The 19,179-nt window shown below is 41.1% G+C and overlaps 1 protein-coding gene across 1 annotated transcript; it reads right to left on the bottom strand.

Annotated features, from left to right (window-relative positions):
* Window positions 1-221: 221 nt before the first annotated feature.
* Window positions 222-17,254, bottom strand: LOC123395698 (bromodomain and WD repeat-containing protein 3). Its single transcript, XM_045090732.1, has 24 exons — window positions 16,919-17,254; window positions 16,176-16,250; window positions 14,788-15,164; window positions 14,139-14,290; window positions 13,728-13,964; window positions 12,215-12,324; window positions 12,062-12,139; window positions 11,867-11,973; window positions 11,176-11,270; window positions 10,974-11,098; window positions 10,698-10,882; window positions 10,430-10,505; window positions 9,837-10,005; window positions 9,545-9,615; window positions 8,217-8,297; window positions 8,073-8,143; window positions 7,651-7,747; window positions 7,215-7,274; window positions 6,266-6,320; window positions 5,775-6,175; window positions 4,025-5,683; window positions 3,193-3,771; window positions 3,047-3,105; window positions 222-743 (listed from the first exon to the last, which is right to left on the bottom strand). The coding sequence occupies exons 1-24, from the start codon at window positions 17,237-17,239 to the stop codon at window positions 548-550; spliced, it is 5,436 nt and encodes a 1,811-aa protein (XP_044946667.1). The 5' UTR covers window positions 17,240-17,254; the 3' UTR covers window positions 222-547.
* Window positions 17,255-19,179: the final 1,925 nt, after the last annotated feature.

Genomic DNA, 19,179 nt, shown 5'->3' on the forward strand with positions numbered 1-19,179 from the left:
TTAGGGATTGTATACATAGGTCTTGTGAGCCTTCACAGCAAAAATTAAGTTTTTGAAACATGATATCTTCCGACGTCCACGCCCATAGCCCGAGCAATTGAGCCCCTTGCGCAATAGATGGACGTGGCTAAGCTAACGACACATCTCCGCACTGAGGCTGCCCAAGATGAAAACTGGTAAAGAAAAAGCATTACAGTACAAGAGGCACCCAAGACAAGCAATAGACAACTTGTGAATATTCTATCCAATGGATCGATTATTTGCCTTGTTCTTTATTGACTGACGACTGTACAAATCCAATAATCTGGTAGAGCATTTTTCTAGCAGATTTCACAACGCCAGCATCTCTTCTCTTTCTAATTTTTCTTTTCTTTTAGAACTATGGGGACACTTGTTAGTAAAGATCAATTTGCATCTCCTCCCAACCAGCCAACTACTTTACTTTGGCCCATTCCTCTAACAAGACTATGCTTTCGGTCTGAAGAACCTTCTCATTCGCTGAGGCTGGCTAATTCTCCTCAAGAAGAAGGAAGAATACCACCTTCCCCTAAAGTGATAGGATGTGATCATCGACCCACTCGGATAGCATGAGAAGCTTATTGCTCATGTCGGCGCTCTTTGAAAAGTAACTCTCAGCATTGGCAAGCATTACCATGGCATCATGTTGGAGAGCCTCCACGGTTCTGTAGTAACCATTTTCCAGTCTTGTCCTGATTACCTCCATGGAAAACTGGACAGGAAACCTACAATTGTTGCACACAAAAATATCTATCTTTAGATGGATGTTATTTCATCATTCATCGATAAAAGCACCATATATACTCCATAGGAAATAATTTTCCAAACCAACAATGCTCAGGCAAGGAGGCACCAAGTCTCAATAAAAGCTACTTCTGTAGTACTCCCTCTGTACTATAATATATGACGTTTTAGCAGTTCAACTGAACTGCTAAAACGTCATATATATATTATAGTACGGAGGAAGTATTTTGCAAGGACAGGTACTATCAAAGCTCACTGTGAAATAAAACATTTATTTATACTAGTACAGGGCCTTTTGATATTCGAGATACTCATCCTATGAGCACATATGGACGGAAAGGAGTAAATAACAAAACAATTTAATGCAACACACGACATAAAAAAGAAGTGTATGAATTGGTTAAATTTTGTCTAAAGAAACATTTATGGTATTCTAACAACTATGCCTCATAATTGAAATGGAAAATGGGGGCCTTGTACATGCACAGGCAGCATCTTCTCATGTCAAAACGGCATTTATTTTACTTTGATAACAGAATGTTAATTAGCAAAATCTAATTTTATGCACGCTATGAGATATGCCAACCATAGAAGGTAGTTTTGTAAAAGTGTTCGCGTAAATTTCCTAAAAAGCAACATCTAAAATAATCATTAAAAAAACTACACTTAGTGTTCCATAAACTTAACTTTTCAACCTCATTTTTTGGTCAAACAAGATGCCTGAAGACTGGAGGCGGAGTATATTAGTACCAACCTTAAAAAGAAAAGGGGGATGTTCAAAGTTGTACTAGCTACCGTGAAATTATTAAACTGATGAGTCATACGACGAAGCTATAGGAGAGTCATTGAGCACCGCTTAAGAAGGATGACAAGCATGGCCAAAAATCAGTTTGGTTTTATGCCTAGGAGGACGACCACAAGAGCCATTTTCTTTTCTTGGTACGACAACTTATGAAGGACCTGCATATGGTGTTCATTGACTTGGAGAGGGCCTATGATAAGGTACCGTGGAATGTCATGTTGTGGGCCCTAGAGAAACACTTGTTCGAACACTAAAAAGGAGAAACACAAAGTCCAAACAAAGTACCTCTTCATCAAGGACATGTACGATAATGTTGTGACAAGTGTTCAAACAAGTGATGGCGATGACTTTCCAATTAAAATAGGACTGCACCAAGGGTTAGCTTTGAACCCTTGTCTTTTTGCTTTGGTGATGGATGAAGTCACCAGGGATATACAAGGAGATATCCCATGATGGATGAGCCCTTATCTTCTCTTTGCGTATCATGTGGTGCTAGTCGATGATAGTTGGACAGGGTTAATAAAAAGCTGGAGTTGTGGAGACAGACTTTAGAATCGGAAGGTTTTAGGCTTAGTAGAACTAAGACTAAGTACAGGAGGTGTGGTTTCAGTGCTACTGGGCACGAGGAGAGGGAAGTTAAGCCTTGATGAGCAGGCGGTACTTTAGAAGGACACCTTTGGTATTTAGGCTCAATGCTGCAGAAGGATGATGATATTGACGAAGATGTGACCCATCGAATCAAAACTGAATGGATGAAGTTGCGCCAACCTTGTTACATTCTCTGTGATAAGAGAGTTCCGCAAAAGACAAAAGAGAGGTTCTACAGAACAGCGATTCGACCTGCTGTGTTGGGTGACACTGAATGTTGGGCAACTAAAAGGCGACATGTTCAACAGCTAGGTGTAGCAGAGATGCGCATGGCCGCATGCTGAGATGATGCGCGGCCACACAAGAAAGGACCGGGTCCAGAGTAATGATATACGTCATAGTGTTGGGGTGGCGCCGATTGAAGAGAAGCTTGTCCAACATTATTTAAGATGGTTTGGACATGTTCAGCGCACCCCTCCAGAAGTATCGGTGCATAAGGACGATTAAGGCGCGCTGATAATGTCAAGAGAGGTCGGGGTAGACCAAACTTGACATGGAAGGACTCCGTAAAGAGAGACTTGAAGGACTGGAATATCACCAAAGATTTAGCCATGGACAGGAGAGCATGAAAGTTAAGCTATCCATGTGCCAGAACGATGACTTGGTTTCGATATCTTATGGGTTTCAACTCTAGCCTGCCCCAGCTTGTTTGGGATCGAAAGGCTTTGCTGTTGTTGTTATAATATGTAGTATATGATAAATCTGTTCTCCTTCAGTTTTATACCTAATGATGATTATTTCACACTAGTCATTATTCTCACTTGTGTTGCTAAATAAAAAAAAGTGCAAAATTCATCAGAACTCAATGCACTTGTAGTTTTGTACACAAGTTACCTGTTTATGAACTCTGATTTTACTGCAACAGTATCCAACTTCAGGACACCATAGCAATCCTGAAAATCCATAAAGAAATACCATGCAGAGTCAACAACAACAAGAGTAATTAAAGAGTGCAAAAATGAATAGTAGTTCAACTTTACCTGGTTTCTGCGAGACTTGTTCTGTAAAGTGGTCATTGCTGATAACAATTTATTCCTGACACTGGAATCAATATGTGGATGTTTCCATGGAACCAATGGGGTATCAATGTCATAGAGCTCCCAGGGGCTATGTAAATGTTCTGAACCGTCAGTCTTGTATTGTATGGCATATTTTTCCCATGGACTCTCAGGAAAATCAGGTGACTTAGGTCTTATTGCCAACACACGTCCCTCCCACCAACTTCCTCCCCCCTCTGCACCACCATCAGCCCACCAAACTTTGCACTTATCTCGGATAGTCCAGTTCTGCGCAACAGCAGCTTCAAACCGTGTTCTTTCCACAAGAAAATCGGGGAAGCCAACCAGCTCAGGCAATGTGATTACAAACTCTCTGTTAAATCCGCTTGAAGTGCTGTCAATGAATTGAAGTGTTAATTTACAGCAGCTGTCACCAGACCCTTTATAAGTTGTATAGCAAAGACCCTGAATTTTGCAAAGCTCTACAGCTTTAAGGCCTTTGATCCGATTCCATGGGCAACTATCCGGTAGTTTCATTTCAGTAAGATATTCTTCATGGCCCTGGGGAAAAAAACAATCACAAAATAGTATGATAAGAATACTTCATAGTTACTATTTAGGGGTCGCAATGGTCCATCTGTTTGTATTAAATTGACAATACATGCACCCCCCCCCCCCCCACACACACACACAGACACACACACAAAAAACAAGCACAAGCAGTTGCCTTTCAGCTGGGGTGGGTAGGATTGAGAACATGTGGGGAAGCTCCGAGGTCATCCCCATCACAGAATAAAACAGAAAATAACATTACCTGTCGCAAGTACATAACCTCATCGCCATGTTGAGGAATGTAACGGTAAATATCTTCATGCTCCAACAACATCAACCAACAATTTGAGGATACTTGAGGCTTTTTTTCCAATGAATGTGTATCAGGAAGTTTGTTCCTAGTAGACCTTAAACCAGCAGTCTTTGATGGTGATCCCCACTCATGCCCATCTGCACCAATTTGTCTTCCACTAGTTGATGCTTCATGGGAAGAATTTTTCAAATGAGAGATAGCATTCCTTGCTCCACCATCAGTGTATGCACATGACCTCCTTGTGCTTCTTCGCAAATTACCAGTACCAGGTGCAACAGGACTATACCCACCATCATCATTGGAGACGGAGGTACTATCTCCATTGCCAGAATCTGAATCCAATTTTTTCTTGTGCTTACTTAAATTTGACCTTCGATAAACAGCAATCGTCTTTCCAGGTTCAGAATAGAACTTCCTTGAATCATGATAACCAGTGCTTTTATCTGTGCATTCCTGGAAATCTCTAGACACACTAGGGAAGTCACTGCTTATATGTTGATTGGTGGTAGGATCCTCGTCATGCTGCATGGGAACTTTATCACACTCAGAGTTCACGTCACTCCCTACTGCAGTAGTCTTTGATTTGCCCGGTGAACCTTTTGCATCTGGAATGCCTCTTGACCTGACTAACTTTAGTTTAATAGTAGACTGAGAATTACTGTGGGACTGTTGGTTGCCTTCTTTGTTGTTCACTTCCTCTACATGAGCATTATTGTTATTAGTTGTCCTTTTTTCACCAGGTAAATTATCTTCACTATAAACATCAGTATCGTGATTTTCATGGATGCTATCCAGACAAATTGCACGTTCACTCTTTTGTACAGTCTGCTCAACCGTTTGTTGCATGGTGTTACCATATTCATGAGGTGTCTTCTGAATACCAGACTCGTCACCATCCTGTGAAACTGCATTATTTGAAGAGGGCCACATGTCTCCAGCGGAAGAGTCACCAAACTTGCAACGCTTTGAAGATCGCTGCTTAACCTCACCCCACTTGATTGTGCTGTTACCATGAACAGAAGAAACATCATGTAGACCAGAGGTCACGCTTTGACCTCCATCTGCTGGTGGTTCAGCCTTGCAAACAGAGGAACTTCCAGGCTCAAAAGCTAGTTCCGGCTCAACTGATCCATGTCTGCCCCCCACGACTGATACAGCTGATGGAAATTCAACTTTTAAATCACGGCGTGGTATCCTCAGGACCAGTTTTCTGTTATTTCCAGAACTCCCCCGAGTTTCAGTGAAATGAGAAGGTTGTGTAACATCTTCTGAATCATATTGGTTACTCTCTGTACCAAGTCTTGGCCGGCTATACCATGCTGACGGCTCAGCTTCAATGCTTTCCGTGTTCAATTCACTATCTGAGAGACTCTCTGAGTCCTCTTCATCCTCATCTGTTGAAGCTCTCATCTTTGTTAAAAAACTGAGTGCATGGCGAGCAGCGCGTCTTTGAGGTCGCGATCCCCTAGATTTAGGTGATCTTTTCCTTTTACTAGAGCGACTACTCTTAGACTTCCTAGCTCTGTGTGGCCTTGACACAGCAGCAGCGTCATGCTCATCCAAATTCCTTTTCTTAACTCGCCGACCAGATGAAGTCATGAGACCAGCCTGCAGAAGGTGTAATAAAGGAAAACAAGTCAAAAGGTTGGAATTTGCAACATAAAGGAAGGTGGAATGGTCTTTGATTGTTGCCTCTTACCTTCGATTTTTTCTTCTTTCTTCTAGATCTGCGAAGATTAGCACTATCGCTAAGGTTATTCCCATCAATCTCGGCACTTGAGTATGAAGCACCAGAGGAATCACCACTCAAATTCTCCTGTTCTCCTTCACTAGACTTGTCATCCATGCCGTTGTACTCAGAATCAGTATCATCAGAGATAACTTCAATTTCAGGTTCAAGCTCAAAGAAGTCCGGTATCTCTGGAAGTGGCTCCCACCTATCTGGATCAATGACTGGGATGATCTGGTATTCACCAGTGGTTGCATTGTACGTGGGGCCAACAGCAAAATCTACAGAGGGAGGCCGCCACTCAATACCCATGGTACCTAACCGCCGTTTCTGGTACATGCTCTGAAAAGGCTCTGGGTATGGCATCATACCTGCAATTAGCAACTAACAAATATAAGCATGTGCAACCCAGTAAAATTACTAATACTATGCAGAGGATAGGAAGTAGAGAAGTTAGATACCCGAGTCACACAAAAGGTCTTGAATATTTCTCCTATAAGGTGGGAGCTGTGTCTCCTGGTACATTAAGAAAAACAGCGTAAAGAAAACCTGGTAGCTCATCATGCACTTTGTGAACAGAGAAAAATATAGTTTCACACGGGCACGTATGAAAAGGGCCCAATGTCCTTTTTTTTCAATAACAGCTCAAATGGGTGTACAGTAGCTTCTGGAATCTGGAGTTATGTGTTTTATCATGCTTTAACATTCCTTACTACTGTGATGTTTGCTTGTTGGTTGTTCCGGAGGATAAGCACCACCAATACTAAAAATAGACCAGTTACAAACAGTACACCAAACCATTTGTATGAATCATGATGAGATGCTAGCCGTAGCCCCACAAGATCATTGATATATGGAACATGTTAAATATATTACAGCTACTTGGAAAACACATTAAGTGAGGTGATCAGATGATGGTGCGGCGCACTTTTTACTTATAAGAACATACTGTAATAGGCAATAACAGAACTTCAATGTTGGATGCTTTTAAGATTGCCATCAAAGTGAAATTTTCAGCCAATCAGCAGTGCACTCCTTTTTATAATCCACATTGCTTAGCTACCGGGATAGCAACACTTCAGAAGTATAGTTGGCGGTCACAAGGAGGCAAACACATAGCAAGGACTCCAAATCATCTGACAACCAACGAAAACTCATGTTTCTATGATAAACACAAGTCTAGGAGTTTTCTTGAGCGACACCCAACAAAAACTCATGTTTCTATGATTCTATCAGATCTTCAGAACATAACAAAATGAAAATTTCCATTTCAGAAACAGATCTTGGAAACAGTATACATGATAGATAACTCTGTTGTGAGTTAGTTTCACAAACTGAACAAAATATCATACATAAACAAAACAACTAAATTAGCTAACCCAAAGAAAAGAACAGATGATTTGGACAAACCTGATCAATAACGTTTCCATTTGTATCTTGAGTAAGGGGACGATAGTCTCCAAGAAAGAACTATTGCAAAACATGAATGGCGAGCGTCAATGATTGAGTAAAAGGTGGGATATTTCCCTGAACAGGGGTTTATCCAATGCAAACATATCTGGGTACAGGCATGCAAACTATCAGTGTGAACAGCTGAATGAGCTTTTGGTGGATTAAGTTTAGGGGATTAAACACCACGGGATGAATAATTCTGTGAATAACCCCTAAGGATCTAACAGATTAGAACGTTATACATGATTAAACTGAATTAAAATATTGAATCTGTTTATGCCGCATCAAACTGTTCACATGATCACTGAGATAACGACAGTTTGCATGATTGCAACAAATGTTGGTCTGCACTAGGCATTCTCCCCAATGACTTGATTGGTAACAGTTTGTGTACCTGATCATATTTTGCATCCTTCTGGGACTCACCCTGCCCTGTACCAATAATGAATATATGGCCAATCTCATCGGTGAGGATAAGCGATGTTCCATCCCTAAATGTCCATCCAGCAACACATCAAGACAACACAACACATCAAATAAATTCAGCAATCTTTGGTATTTGATCAACGGTGCAAATTTTACTTTGGCATGTCAATGATGCTTCCTTCTATGTTAACATCCTAACACCACACAGAAATAACTCGATTCAGTTGATTTTTCTCTGGTGTTTTTCTTCATTCTTCTCTATGTTTTACGAATTACTAGCTGAATGGTCGCAGGTTAATGAATACTAGTTAAGAATGTACATTTGTAGATGGGACAAAACAAAAGGTTCAATTTGCTGAGAATATGATGAAATTCGACAGTGACACTTACGGAGAGAACTTGCCATCAACTAGCTTAAATTGACCAGTTTCATAGATCTGTACAGGTTTTCCTTCCCATATCTGAATAAAGAAATAACATATTTTGAGGATTGAAATAGTGATTAAGATTACAGAGATCTCGTTTGGAACTTACATCCCAGATGATTGTCTTTCCATCATACCCAGCACTCATTGCTATACGGGGGTTGAATGGATGCACATCAAGAACAAATGTCTGTCGATAATGAAATTCATAAGAGTGTTTCTTTATGAACCGTTTAAATAAAAGAAGTTGAATAAGAAAGTGTAGATAGATTATGAAAGAGAATGGAAATCACAACGTCGCAACTTGCAACCAAAAAAAGCTGCAGGTGCTCTTGACCCATTAAGCCATGCAAAGAACAGAAATGTACATGGAAGTCATGCAACTTCGACAAGGCTACACCAAGAAAATACGTTTCTAGACCTAAAATGATCATTTTAAAAACCAAGCTCGACAATGACATAGGACAAAGAATTATAAACCGCAAGTAGGATGTTATCAATGTTAAACAATAACAGACAAGTACATAGGTGAATTTGCAGGAATATTTTTGGCAGCCAAAGCACAAACATTTCACAAGTTGGTGTCACAATTGGACAATGAAATGGATGTGAAAATGCACTTGATCAGATATAAAACAAAACAATGTTGGGGTTAAGGACGATACTGTTACAACTGTTAAATGAAAACTCTAGCACATAAAAAACTAAAAACCAAAAGAACTAAGAAAAAGGAATTAATGCTTCAAACGCAAGTGGCAATAATTTACAATGCAATTCGCAGTTTCATATTCTTCACAAAAAAATAAGTTTAACACCTCCAAAAGCACCATCTCCAAGTTTTTCAGTTCCATTTATATTTTATCATCTTAATCCATGCTCTTTGCCAGCATATACTCCCTCTGTTCCTAGATATAAGTCTTTTTAGAGGTTTTACTAGGGGACTACATACGGGTGTATATAGACATACTTTAGAGTGTAGATTCACTCATTTTGCTCTGTATGTAGTCCTCTAGTGAAATCTCTAAAAAGACTTATATTTAGGAATGGAGGCAGTACTTACTAAGAAAACACAACGGGTCATCTAATTATGTTTTCATTAGTGATGATGAATAGTATGCCAGTTAAAAATTGCAAACGACAAAGTTAACAGTTTAACACATAGCACATATGCACCTGACTGACAAGAAGTACTATGCATGAAATAGTACTCCCTCCGTTCCTAAATATAAGTCTTTTTAGAGATTTTACTGGGGGGCTACGTACGGAGCAAAACGAGTGAATCTACATTCTAAAATATGTCTATATACATTCGTATGTAGTCCCCTAGTGAAACCTCTAAAAAGACTTATATTTAGGAACGGAGGGAGTAGTAAACATGGTATGCAGGTCATTAAACAAAAGTAACTTTAATGCATAAACTGAATGGTGCATGCTTACGGATTCCTTGTGGCCAATCAGTGAATGTACTAAGCTCCCATCAGAAGCATTCCAAACACAAATTCTGCAATCTGCAGAACATAAAACATACTTTAAGGAGGCACGGGGGTGGAGGGGGGGTATAAATGATAATGATGAAATATAAACTAACTACGTAATTACAAAACTGAGTTTCCACACACTAGAATACTAGGAGCCACAAATGGCAATACATGCACACTGTGGAATAGAGGGTAAATAACTAAATATCAGCATGATCATAATGAAAATATACAAAGTAGAATAAGGATACCCATGATAGCAGCAAGCACAAATCGGTTATCCAAACTCCAGACAATCATATTCACGCCACGAGGAGTTGGCTGATGTCTTTGACGTGGACCACCACGAACTAGTTGAGGAGCCATTGGAGGTGGAGGAACCTTGAGATGGTAAGCACGTGTCCAGCGTCCAATCTTTCCCTGGTTTGGTGCAGGGAACAAGTTATGCATAACATTATATCGAATGGAATGGAGCTATAAGAAAACACTATAACACCAACTACCAGCTACATTTCTACCAGAACGCATGCTACTCCAACCGACCAGACAGACAACCCGCATTAACTATAAGGCACATGATTATGCTGGCCACTGCAGCAAGTTGCTTTTATACCAGCTCTCACTATAAAGTGTCTAGTTATTTGATATTTGATATGTGACACAATGGGGAAATATATGATGTATCAGAAAATATATGGGCGCTATTTAGGAGGTAATACTTATATAACTGTAGTTGCAGCCGGAATGGGCAGTGATGCAAATAGACATACACACAATGCACTGGACCAATGTTTGTCAGGAGCAAAAGTGCAAAACTGTAGAGTTTTAGGTCCCATTTGCTTACATGTGATCTCCGAGATCGTGGAACCCATATAATTGCACTGCCATCACGGGAGCAGGTAACAATATTATGCGTGAACCTGGCAAAAGGGGACAAACTCAGATGATTTAGAACTGCTGAAGCCAACAATAACCACCAGTAGGACATGCGATTAAAACAACTGAATGAAACTACAGAAACCCCTAAGAGCATGTAAGACAGGAGGTGAATAAACTGACGGATTACATAAAAACAAGTGAATGACTATTCCAAGACTACAAAAAATACTGACCATGAATTTCTTAGTTTATGATTATTTTCTTCCTTGGTGGTGTGACTGCCTTCAGACGAAAAGGATCTAGATACCACACACCCACTAAACTGCACATAGTTTACATCATTCTCATGGCCCGATAATACATCCATCTCATGATTCGGCTGGTCATGTTCCTCAGAACCCTTGCAAGCATTCCACACCTGAAATCAACACTGGCGATGTAAAAGAGCAACTCACCTTTTGGTGGTAAAATCATAAGTTCACAGGTGCAATAGATAGAAGAAAACACACCCTTGCAAAAGTGTCTGAGCTGCCAGTAACAAACACAGTTCCATTAGCATTAAATGCACAACACAAGATTTGGTGATTTATTGGTTGAACTTGAACGGCACTTGAAGATGCATCACCACTCTTCCCTGACATCAATACCGTGTCGTTGGAACAAATAAAATGTAGGCATTACACATGAAAAGACGTGTTTTAATGAACTAACCAGGGACAGCATCTGGAGGTTTTGGTGTATATGTTCGTGGAGGTTGTTGAGAATATCGGGCATCCCAAATCCTGCATGTCCCGTCATCTGATGATCTGTTCCTCAATATATGTGCCAAGTTACGGAGAGCAAAGAACTTAAACAGGACAGAAGAACCGTATAACAAATGTATAAATACAGACAGTGAACCATTGGTGAGGTGTTATCAAAAGAACATAAATAGACGAAAAACTTTTCCATACATCTGATAATATGTATGTGCAATTAAACGGGATATGAAAAGTACAGCACAATGCAATGTCTACCATGTGCAACATAACACATGATAGAACACCAGCATGTCATTTCTTTTATTCATATGGTGGAAGCAGTGATCTAACTTACAAGTTTAGTAACTATAGTTGCTCTGAGTAAGAATGTAGGTAGAATGAAAATGAACAAATGCATCAAATATGTTTTCCAGGATTGATTCATTTTCTCTAATTTTGACAAACCTAGCTTTAAACTCCGTGCAAACAAGCATTTGCTTCAGTAAAATTAATGCAGATTAGACAGGACGTATACTACTAGGTTCCTTTTTCCATCTGTACAGCAGCTGCCATCCAGCTACTATGTGCAATCATGAATGGATAGCTGTAAAGACTAAATAACTATACTATCAGGATAATGAGAAGAAAAAAGGAACACTCACGACAATAGCTGGAAAGCAGCACCTGTCCTTGGGCTAAATGCAATAGCAGTTACAACCCCTGTATGCCCCTTCAACACTGAGATCGGCATGCCATCAGGTATACGCCACTGCAGACCACGTTCATTAAACATAAATGGAAGAAAAAACGATGTCATGACTTTTCAGGAAGTACAGAAATTAGCAATCTTATCTTACCACTCTAATAATGAAATCATTGGACGAAGATGCTACCACAGCATTATTGGAACTCACCGCGAGGTCAGTAATATCACCCTTAATTTGGAAACGGTGTAATTTAGTGAAAGGTTGTGAATATTTAAAACGTTGCATTGCAATAAGCAAACTTACTTCATGACCTCGGCAGCTAGCCAGACAAAATGCAGTTTCCATTGCCCAAATTTTAACAAGGCGATCATCAGAACCGGTAATAACAAAACGCCCTGTGCGATCAAAAGTAGCTGCAGAAACAGGAATGGTATGAGAAACATTACAGCATATAAAAGGGAAATGTACAGATTGACAACTACAATTATTTTGGTAAGCTTCATGCACTAGCCAACGCAACCAAAAGTCCAAACTGATGGAAATGGCTAAGGCAATCCACATATACACTTCAAAGAACCCTCTCAAGTGTGACCCATGAAGTCAACACGTGAATAGACTCGGATGTATGGCTCAAGAGGCCTATACGTGGACACGGAGGGGGGCAGCAACAATTTTTGGATAAACTGCGAAAGACATGACTTGGACTCAAGACCTTGGGCTCTGATACCATGTCAAGCTTCATGCACTAGCCAACGCAACCAAAAAAGTCCGAACTGATGGAAATGGCTAGGCAATCCACATATGCACTTCAACATATTTGACCAAAACTACTAGGACAAGGAAGCAGCTGCTGCCTCTGTTGGTGATATAGTATGGGAAACAATACGGTCTTTAGAAACAGAAAGTGGACATTTTATTGAGTAAACCCTCAAACATAAATTCACTGTAAGAACTTCCCATAATACTCCCTCTGTCCCAAACTACTTGTCGCTCAGATGGATGTATCTAGCACTGAGCGACAAGTAATTCAGGATGGAGGGAGTATTAAATAGGCTTGGGCATTCAGTTAGGACAAATCATGTACTGGTATAGATATCATTAAGAGCATTGACTGGCATATGGACAGAACTCCAAATATTCAAGGGAGAAATAGGCCATGTACAATTTACTTGGATGGCAGTTGCTGAATACACCATATAGTAATGATTTGGCTCACAGACGCTACAAAATTGTGGTATTGTGGAGAGGGGTAAATAATCATTTTTGGTCTTGGCAGTTGGCATCAAACTTAGGCTGTGTTTGGTTCAGCTTTTTTTTATCAATTTCTGCTTCGAAAAGCTAAAAACTAACCAAAGGGGTAAGTGTTCAAAGCAGCTTTTGAGACTCTGTAGCTTCTTCCTAGTGTAAATTTCAAAGCTGGGGGTACCCCAACTTTTCAGATTCCAGCTTTTTCACAGCAGCTTTTCCACGGCATCTTTTTTAGAATCTACAGCTCAACCAAACACAGCCTTAGCCTACTTTTGAGTGCCCTCTACCACAGATACAACTAGAGGATTCATGTACAATGTGTTTGTGTGGCATGCGAGATGGCACTAACACAGGTAGGCTCAGTAAGTTTATGAGGACAAATTGACTATTCGAAAAACTACTGCTGTAATGGCCAGAGTGTATTAAGTGTCCCTGAGCCAAATCATGGTTGTGTTTCAGTAAATGTTGTCCAAAGTGGTGTGCCCAGAAGAAGTTTTGCTAGTATTAAAATAATTTATTCGAACATAATTAAATTCAGCAAACAAATAAACGAGGAAATTCAACTGACCACAATACACAGCGTTTTGATGTCCCCTCAATTTCTTTATAATTTGCATCTTTTCAACAAGGGTAGATGGCTTTGCAATGGCATAGCATGATGCGCGGACAGATGGAGCTCGATGATTCTTAGTGAAACCACCAATCTCTCTCAAACTTAAGCCATGAACTTGATCAGCCTGTATATGCGGCCAACGGAGATACGTAGGTAGCCTGCGAGTTTCCTTATCTTGCCGGCCCCTATCAGCTGAAGGATCCAAACTTGCATCAGTTCAGAAGTAACAGCACATAATTTTACTGAACATAAAACAACTTATCCAAACTTTGAAACTCACTCAGTTGCAACAAGTATAGATAGCTCAGGAAAAAAAAATGGGGGGGGGGGGGGGGGGGGGGGATACAACAAATGTAATGTACATACATGCAAGAAGGGAAAATGAGTTGGAGCCAAGAAGGGTTGGAACATCAGCAGCATTTGGAGATACAGCTCCAATCAAGCTCTCTGGGTGGCAGGAACTAACCATCAGTTGCTTTAAAAGCTTTACCAGGTGGTCTTTACCAATGTGAGGATATCTACAAAATAAGCAGCACATAACTTAGTACTCAAAAACCTCAATTGCATGTGATCATTAAGAAGAAGAAAAAGGCAGACAAGAAGTTAATCGTTCTGCAAAGGTATGGGATCATTTTTAATCTGTTTTATGCTAATTATTATATGGCTGGCCTTTACCAAATAATAATTGGAATTCAGAATCATGTGTTTCATCAGTTCTGGATTAGTCATACAAAAATACTGACTGAGAGTCATTGTTAATAAGTTAGAAAAAAGCTGGAGGAAACATGGGCTCCACAAGAGAAAACAAATGGACATATCACCATTATTACTGGATATGTAATCGACTATTTTCCAGTTCTTTCCTAAAAAAATCAAACAACACGGAAGCATCTCCAGTTCTTCATTATTTGCAGGATCTACCAAGTCCATCCCTTTCAAAAATGTTTAGTAGCAAGGAGAATAATTAATAATAATAGATGCAAGCTGACCAAAAAAATAGTGATATATTTTCTACCTCTCAACTAACTTGAGGTAACTCAAAGGGAATGATACACCGTCATCATTTTCTTCACCACTATGAAAACCACCACGCGAATACCAAGCATGATATCTTCTAGGAAGCAGCTGATGCTCCTGGAGTTCACTGCAAAGTTCTCCAACAGTCCGCTTGAATGGACCATGTGATAAGAAGTGTGCAATGAGAAAGTAAAGTTCTCTCATATCAATATCAACGGGAGCCTCGCATGGTACATCTGCTGAAATCACTTGATTCAGAGAATTAATCTTCTCAGGTGCCTGACTTGGAACATCCAGGGGCACCATGCTAGTAGAGGTTGCATTACCAGAAGGTTGGTGCTTTCTGAAATCTATGTCTGCAAACATAACCTGGAGCTGGAAGCAATAAAACATAATTAAAAAATAATATTGGTGAAGAGGAATTGAGTTTTGGACGAGCTTAAGAAACAAACAGCCAAAAACGTAAAACACAAGTAAATAAGTACAATGTCCAATGGACATGAAAGGTGCAGAATATTGTACTACGTAAATAGTAATGGAGGAAAATACATATTGCGGAGTAAAAGCACACATATAAAGACAGTAAAAGTAATTCAGAGATTTTCTAGTGAGGTGATATGGGTGAACTACAGTTAACAGAACTGGGGAACGACCAGTTCGTGGAACAAGTTACCACACTGCACTAAAGTCCCGTCTGAGGAATAGCTCTTCACAACCCTAGATGCATGCAAAATGATGTGTGCCAACATATAACCATTTTGACCAAGGTTGAAAGTAGTATATCCAAATAGTTGCACTATACGTTTCAGTTTAGAAGTATACAGCGTAAAACTTCAGTTGTAATATACAACTTTACCATTTGCATGTCTTGGGTGGTGTTTCTGTTGAAAAGATGATACTGTTTAAAGAATCGAGTGGTGCTACATGCAAGCTATGTTTTTTTTTTTGAGTGGTGCTACATGCAAGCTATGTTTGTCAAGAGGAGGGGCGGGGGTCTAATTTTTGATAGCTTTATCAATAGACCAGCTATTGTCAGCACGAGAATTTCAACTTTTACATGCAAGTATGGCTCAGAGTTACCTAAAGTCAGTGTGAAGCAAGCACACAAACGCATATCAGTGATGTACAAAATATTACCAACACTAGAAAATTATAGTGTGGACCTTGGACACGGTAGAATGTTCTAATCAGCTATCACATTATACTTGAATTATCATCCTTTTCTTTAAGCAAACAGACACGCTAAAATGCACCGATACAGATACGTGTATCAGCATCGGGCTGATACGGATACGTAAATTCGCTTTGGAAAAGCGGCAATACGGAGATGCGCTTTACTATTTTTCAAATTAAAAAAATGTATAGAAGCTAGGAACAGCAGATTACCTTCTTGTTTGTTCTACTGTGGATGCCGAAGCAGCTCCAAGCCCTCCAATTGACAACGTTGATGCCCTGTTCCAACTGCAAGTTCCAAAGGGATGGGATTAGACTTTTAGCGAGTGTAAAATGAATATGGAGCAGCAAATCAAATCATTAGTTAGTTGTACATCTACCATGGCATAACACGGAAGGTGGAACCTGAAGATCAATCAATCAGCCAAAACGAAAAAAAAGGAGAAACAGTCACTTTAAACGGCAACATGTTAGGCCCAGCCGTTGAAATCGAAAACAACGCAGCGCGACAGTACCACCACATTCCCAATCATGAACAAGATTCGGGACATCTATCAGGCCAACAACACCATCAGTAGTACCAATGCGCTCATAACTTCGGCCATCGCCTGATCATATATCGTTGGCCATCGCCTGTTCGGCTGCTAACATGTTTAAACCGGAAACATTTGCTCGTCTGAAGAAGGAAGAAGGAAATCAGACTAGGATTTGTACGCATTTGCCCCTGCAAGCATTATCGCAAACAACTACCGGGCAAAACCCGTCCGCGTGTGGATGAACCTGAACGCGCGCTGGGGAAACCACGCGGCGAGCACTCGGTCGGGAAATAACCGTCGTTGTATTCTCGCAATTTATACCAAATCTACAGCGAGGCGGAAAAACAGGAGACGGAATTGAACGAACTGAGGATGCAGGAGGAGCGAGGGAGGGAGGGAGGGGGAGGGGTGGCTGCCTGCCTGTGGACTGGTCGGCGGCGTGGCTCCGGGCGGGAGCGGCGGCGTGGCTCCGGGGAGGGAGGCGCTGGTGGTGGTATGGACGGAGGGAGGCGCCGCCGGGATCCTGTACCGGCGGCGGGGCCGCGGGGGGGGTTGGGCGCGCCGGCCAGGAACCCTAGCTAGCTGCGGCGCTCGGGATGGGCTCTGGTGGTTCGCTCGGGACGGAGGCTCGGTTGAGGGGAATAGGACGGCTGCAATTACTTTTTCTTTTTTTCTTCTGTTGGGGGAATTACTAGTTGCTGCATCGGGGGCTCGAACCGCCCACCTCGGGCCTGTCCGCATGCCACTTGTTTATCTGACGCGATACGTGTCAGGTACTACTTTCCTCTTTCACTCTCATCTACCATCACAAAATGACTGCGGTGAGATTTGGTGTAATGCTCATAGAAAAGGAAGGTACTATCCCCAACCACTCTTAAGCTTGGGGAAATCATAAAGGCATGAATCCTGGAGCTATTGGAGACGGTATATGTTTATCGTTGAGTTTGCAACGAAGGCGGAATAAAGATCGGGTCGAAGCGGGAGCTTGGAATAAATGTCAAAAGCGACACTTTTGGTCAGATCTTAAGCTTGGGGAAGCGGGAGCTATTGGAGACGGTATGTTTATTGCTGAGTTCGCGAGTAAGGCGGAATAAAGATCGGGTCGAAGCGGGATCTCCATGGACCGTTGGCAAGCATGCGGTGCTCGTTAACAATTTGGATGCTGGGCGGCGGCTATCGGATGTTTGCCTCGACAAATTAACTGTCTGGGCTCGCATAAAAAACCCACGGTTTGAACTGATGAACAGATTTGGGGGGACAAAAACTTGGAGCAAAGTTAGGAACGGCGAAGACTGTTGATGTGGCTGGCCGGGGTAGAGCTTTGGGGGGGCTGTTTGCGAGTCAGAGTGACCGTGGATATCTCCAAACCTTTGTTAAGGTGGGTTACGGCTTATTTTAAAAAAGCACCAAGAGTATGACACTTATGAGGTAGTATATGAGAGTCTCCCACGTTATTGCTTCTCGTGAGGTAGTATATGAGAGTCTCCCACGTTACTGCTTCTCATGTGGCCTGTTGGGGCACTCTTCTATGGAATGCTCAACGTCGCGTAAGAGGGATGCATAGGGTTAGCTACCTTGTAATGCTGGTAGGTTGTGTGTCAAGGACGATAAGAAAAGGAGTTTTGCAGGTTTCAAATCATTGCAAAGTTCACAATCAAGTGGCGGGGTGTTCACACTGTGATGACAAAAAGGGGAATCCCATCTCCATGATAAAGCTAAGATTGTCGAACCAAAAGCTGATAAAACTGCAAGAGGAATATGTGGTCACGTCTCCCATGAAGCTGACGGTTCATAATCAGAAATTAAAGGATAAGGTGGATCAAGGCATGTTGTGTAAGGAACTTTCTTCTTCAGGAGCTACATATAGTCGTGTTGTTGGGCAAAAAAGGAAGCAAATAAAGGTATATAGGCCCAAATGTTCTGCCACAAACACAGAACTGAAGGTGGAGCTAGACAACAATAGTAAGGCCATTGTCTTAGGTGGAAATGGTCTGAAGACAAGTGAACCAGGTACAAATTTTGGTCAGATGTATGTACAAGGGAACAGTAAATCTTATAAGAAGCGGAAGAAAGAACTAACCTTTATTCCCTCTATATCAGCGGATCAGGCGGAGGCTGTAGTGGAGCAGCCCCGCCATGCGCAATGAATTTGCTCTGTTGGAACTATCGTGACCAAGGGCGGACACGGCAGTTGGCGAGTGAAAGCACAATTGTTCCCTAAGGTGGTTTTGGTAATTAATCACAACATATGCATCATTTGGACTAATGAGTTTATTCAAGTACATTTCAGAAAAGTTCAAAGATGCTTTGCTATAGGATTGTGTGGAGATACCCCTTTGATGAAGGAAGAAATAGGATTGGCTAAAGCTTCAAGCAAGAAGACTCTTCATTTTACACTTTGTGAGAAATCACATTTGAGTCCATAGAAAAGTTAGTATTATTAAAAAGGGATGAGGTATTATAATGAATGGTTGCTCAAGTGCTTAGAGATAGCCACCAAAAATACATAGCCACTTTCCCACAAAACATATCTGTCCCGAGACAAATATGCAAAATCGGTGCCACCAACAATTCCCACTTAGCTATACGATTTTACACTTAGACAGATCCTATGCCAAAACCACCATCTTGGTACAACCAACATTCCTATCGGTGCCACCGAGATTGGGTGACCAACTTTC

The sequence above is a fragment of the Hordeum vulgare genome, chromosome 5H (assembly GCF_904849725.1).
Source record: "Hordeum vulgare subsp. vulgare chromosome 5H, MorexV3_pseudomolecules_assembly, whole genome shotgun sequence".
Classification (NCBI taxonomy): domain Eukaryota; kingdom Viridiplantae; phylum Streptophyta; class Magnoliopsida; order Poales; family Poaceae; genus Hordeum; species Hordeum vulgare.

What these genes read in the sequence shown, in the direction of transcription:
- LOC123395698 (XM_045090732.1), bottom strand. Translation starts at nt 17,239, where the DNA reads ATGCGGACAGGCCCGAGGTGGGCGGTTCGAGCCCCCGATGCAGCAACT. An exon ending in GAAAGACAATCATCTGGGAT is followed by an intron (nt 8,144 to 8,216) that starts GTAAGTTCCAAA and finishes TTCTTTATTCAG; the next exon opens with ATATGGGAAGGAAAACCTGT. An exon ending in AGACCTTTTGTGTGACTCGG is followed by an intron (nt 6,176 to 6,265) that starts GTATCTAACTTC and finishes TGCTAATTGCAG; the next exon opens with GTATGATGCCATACCCAGAG.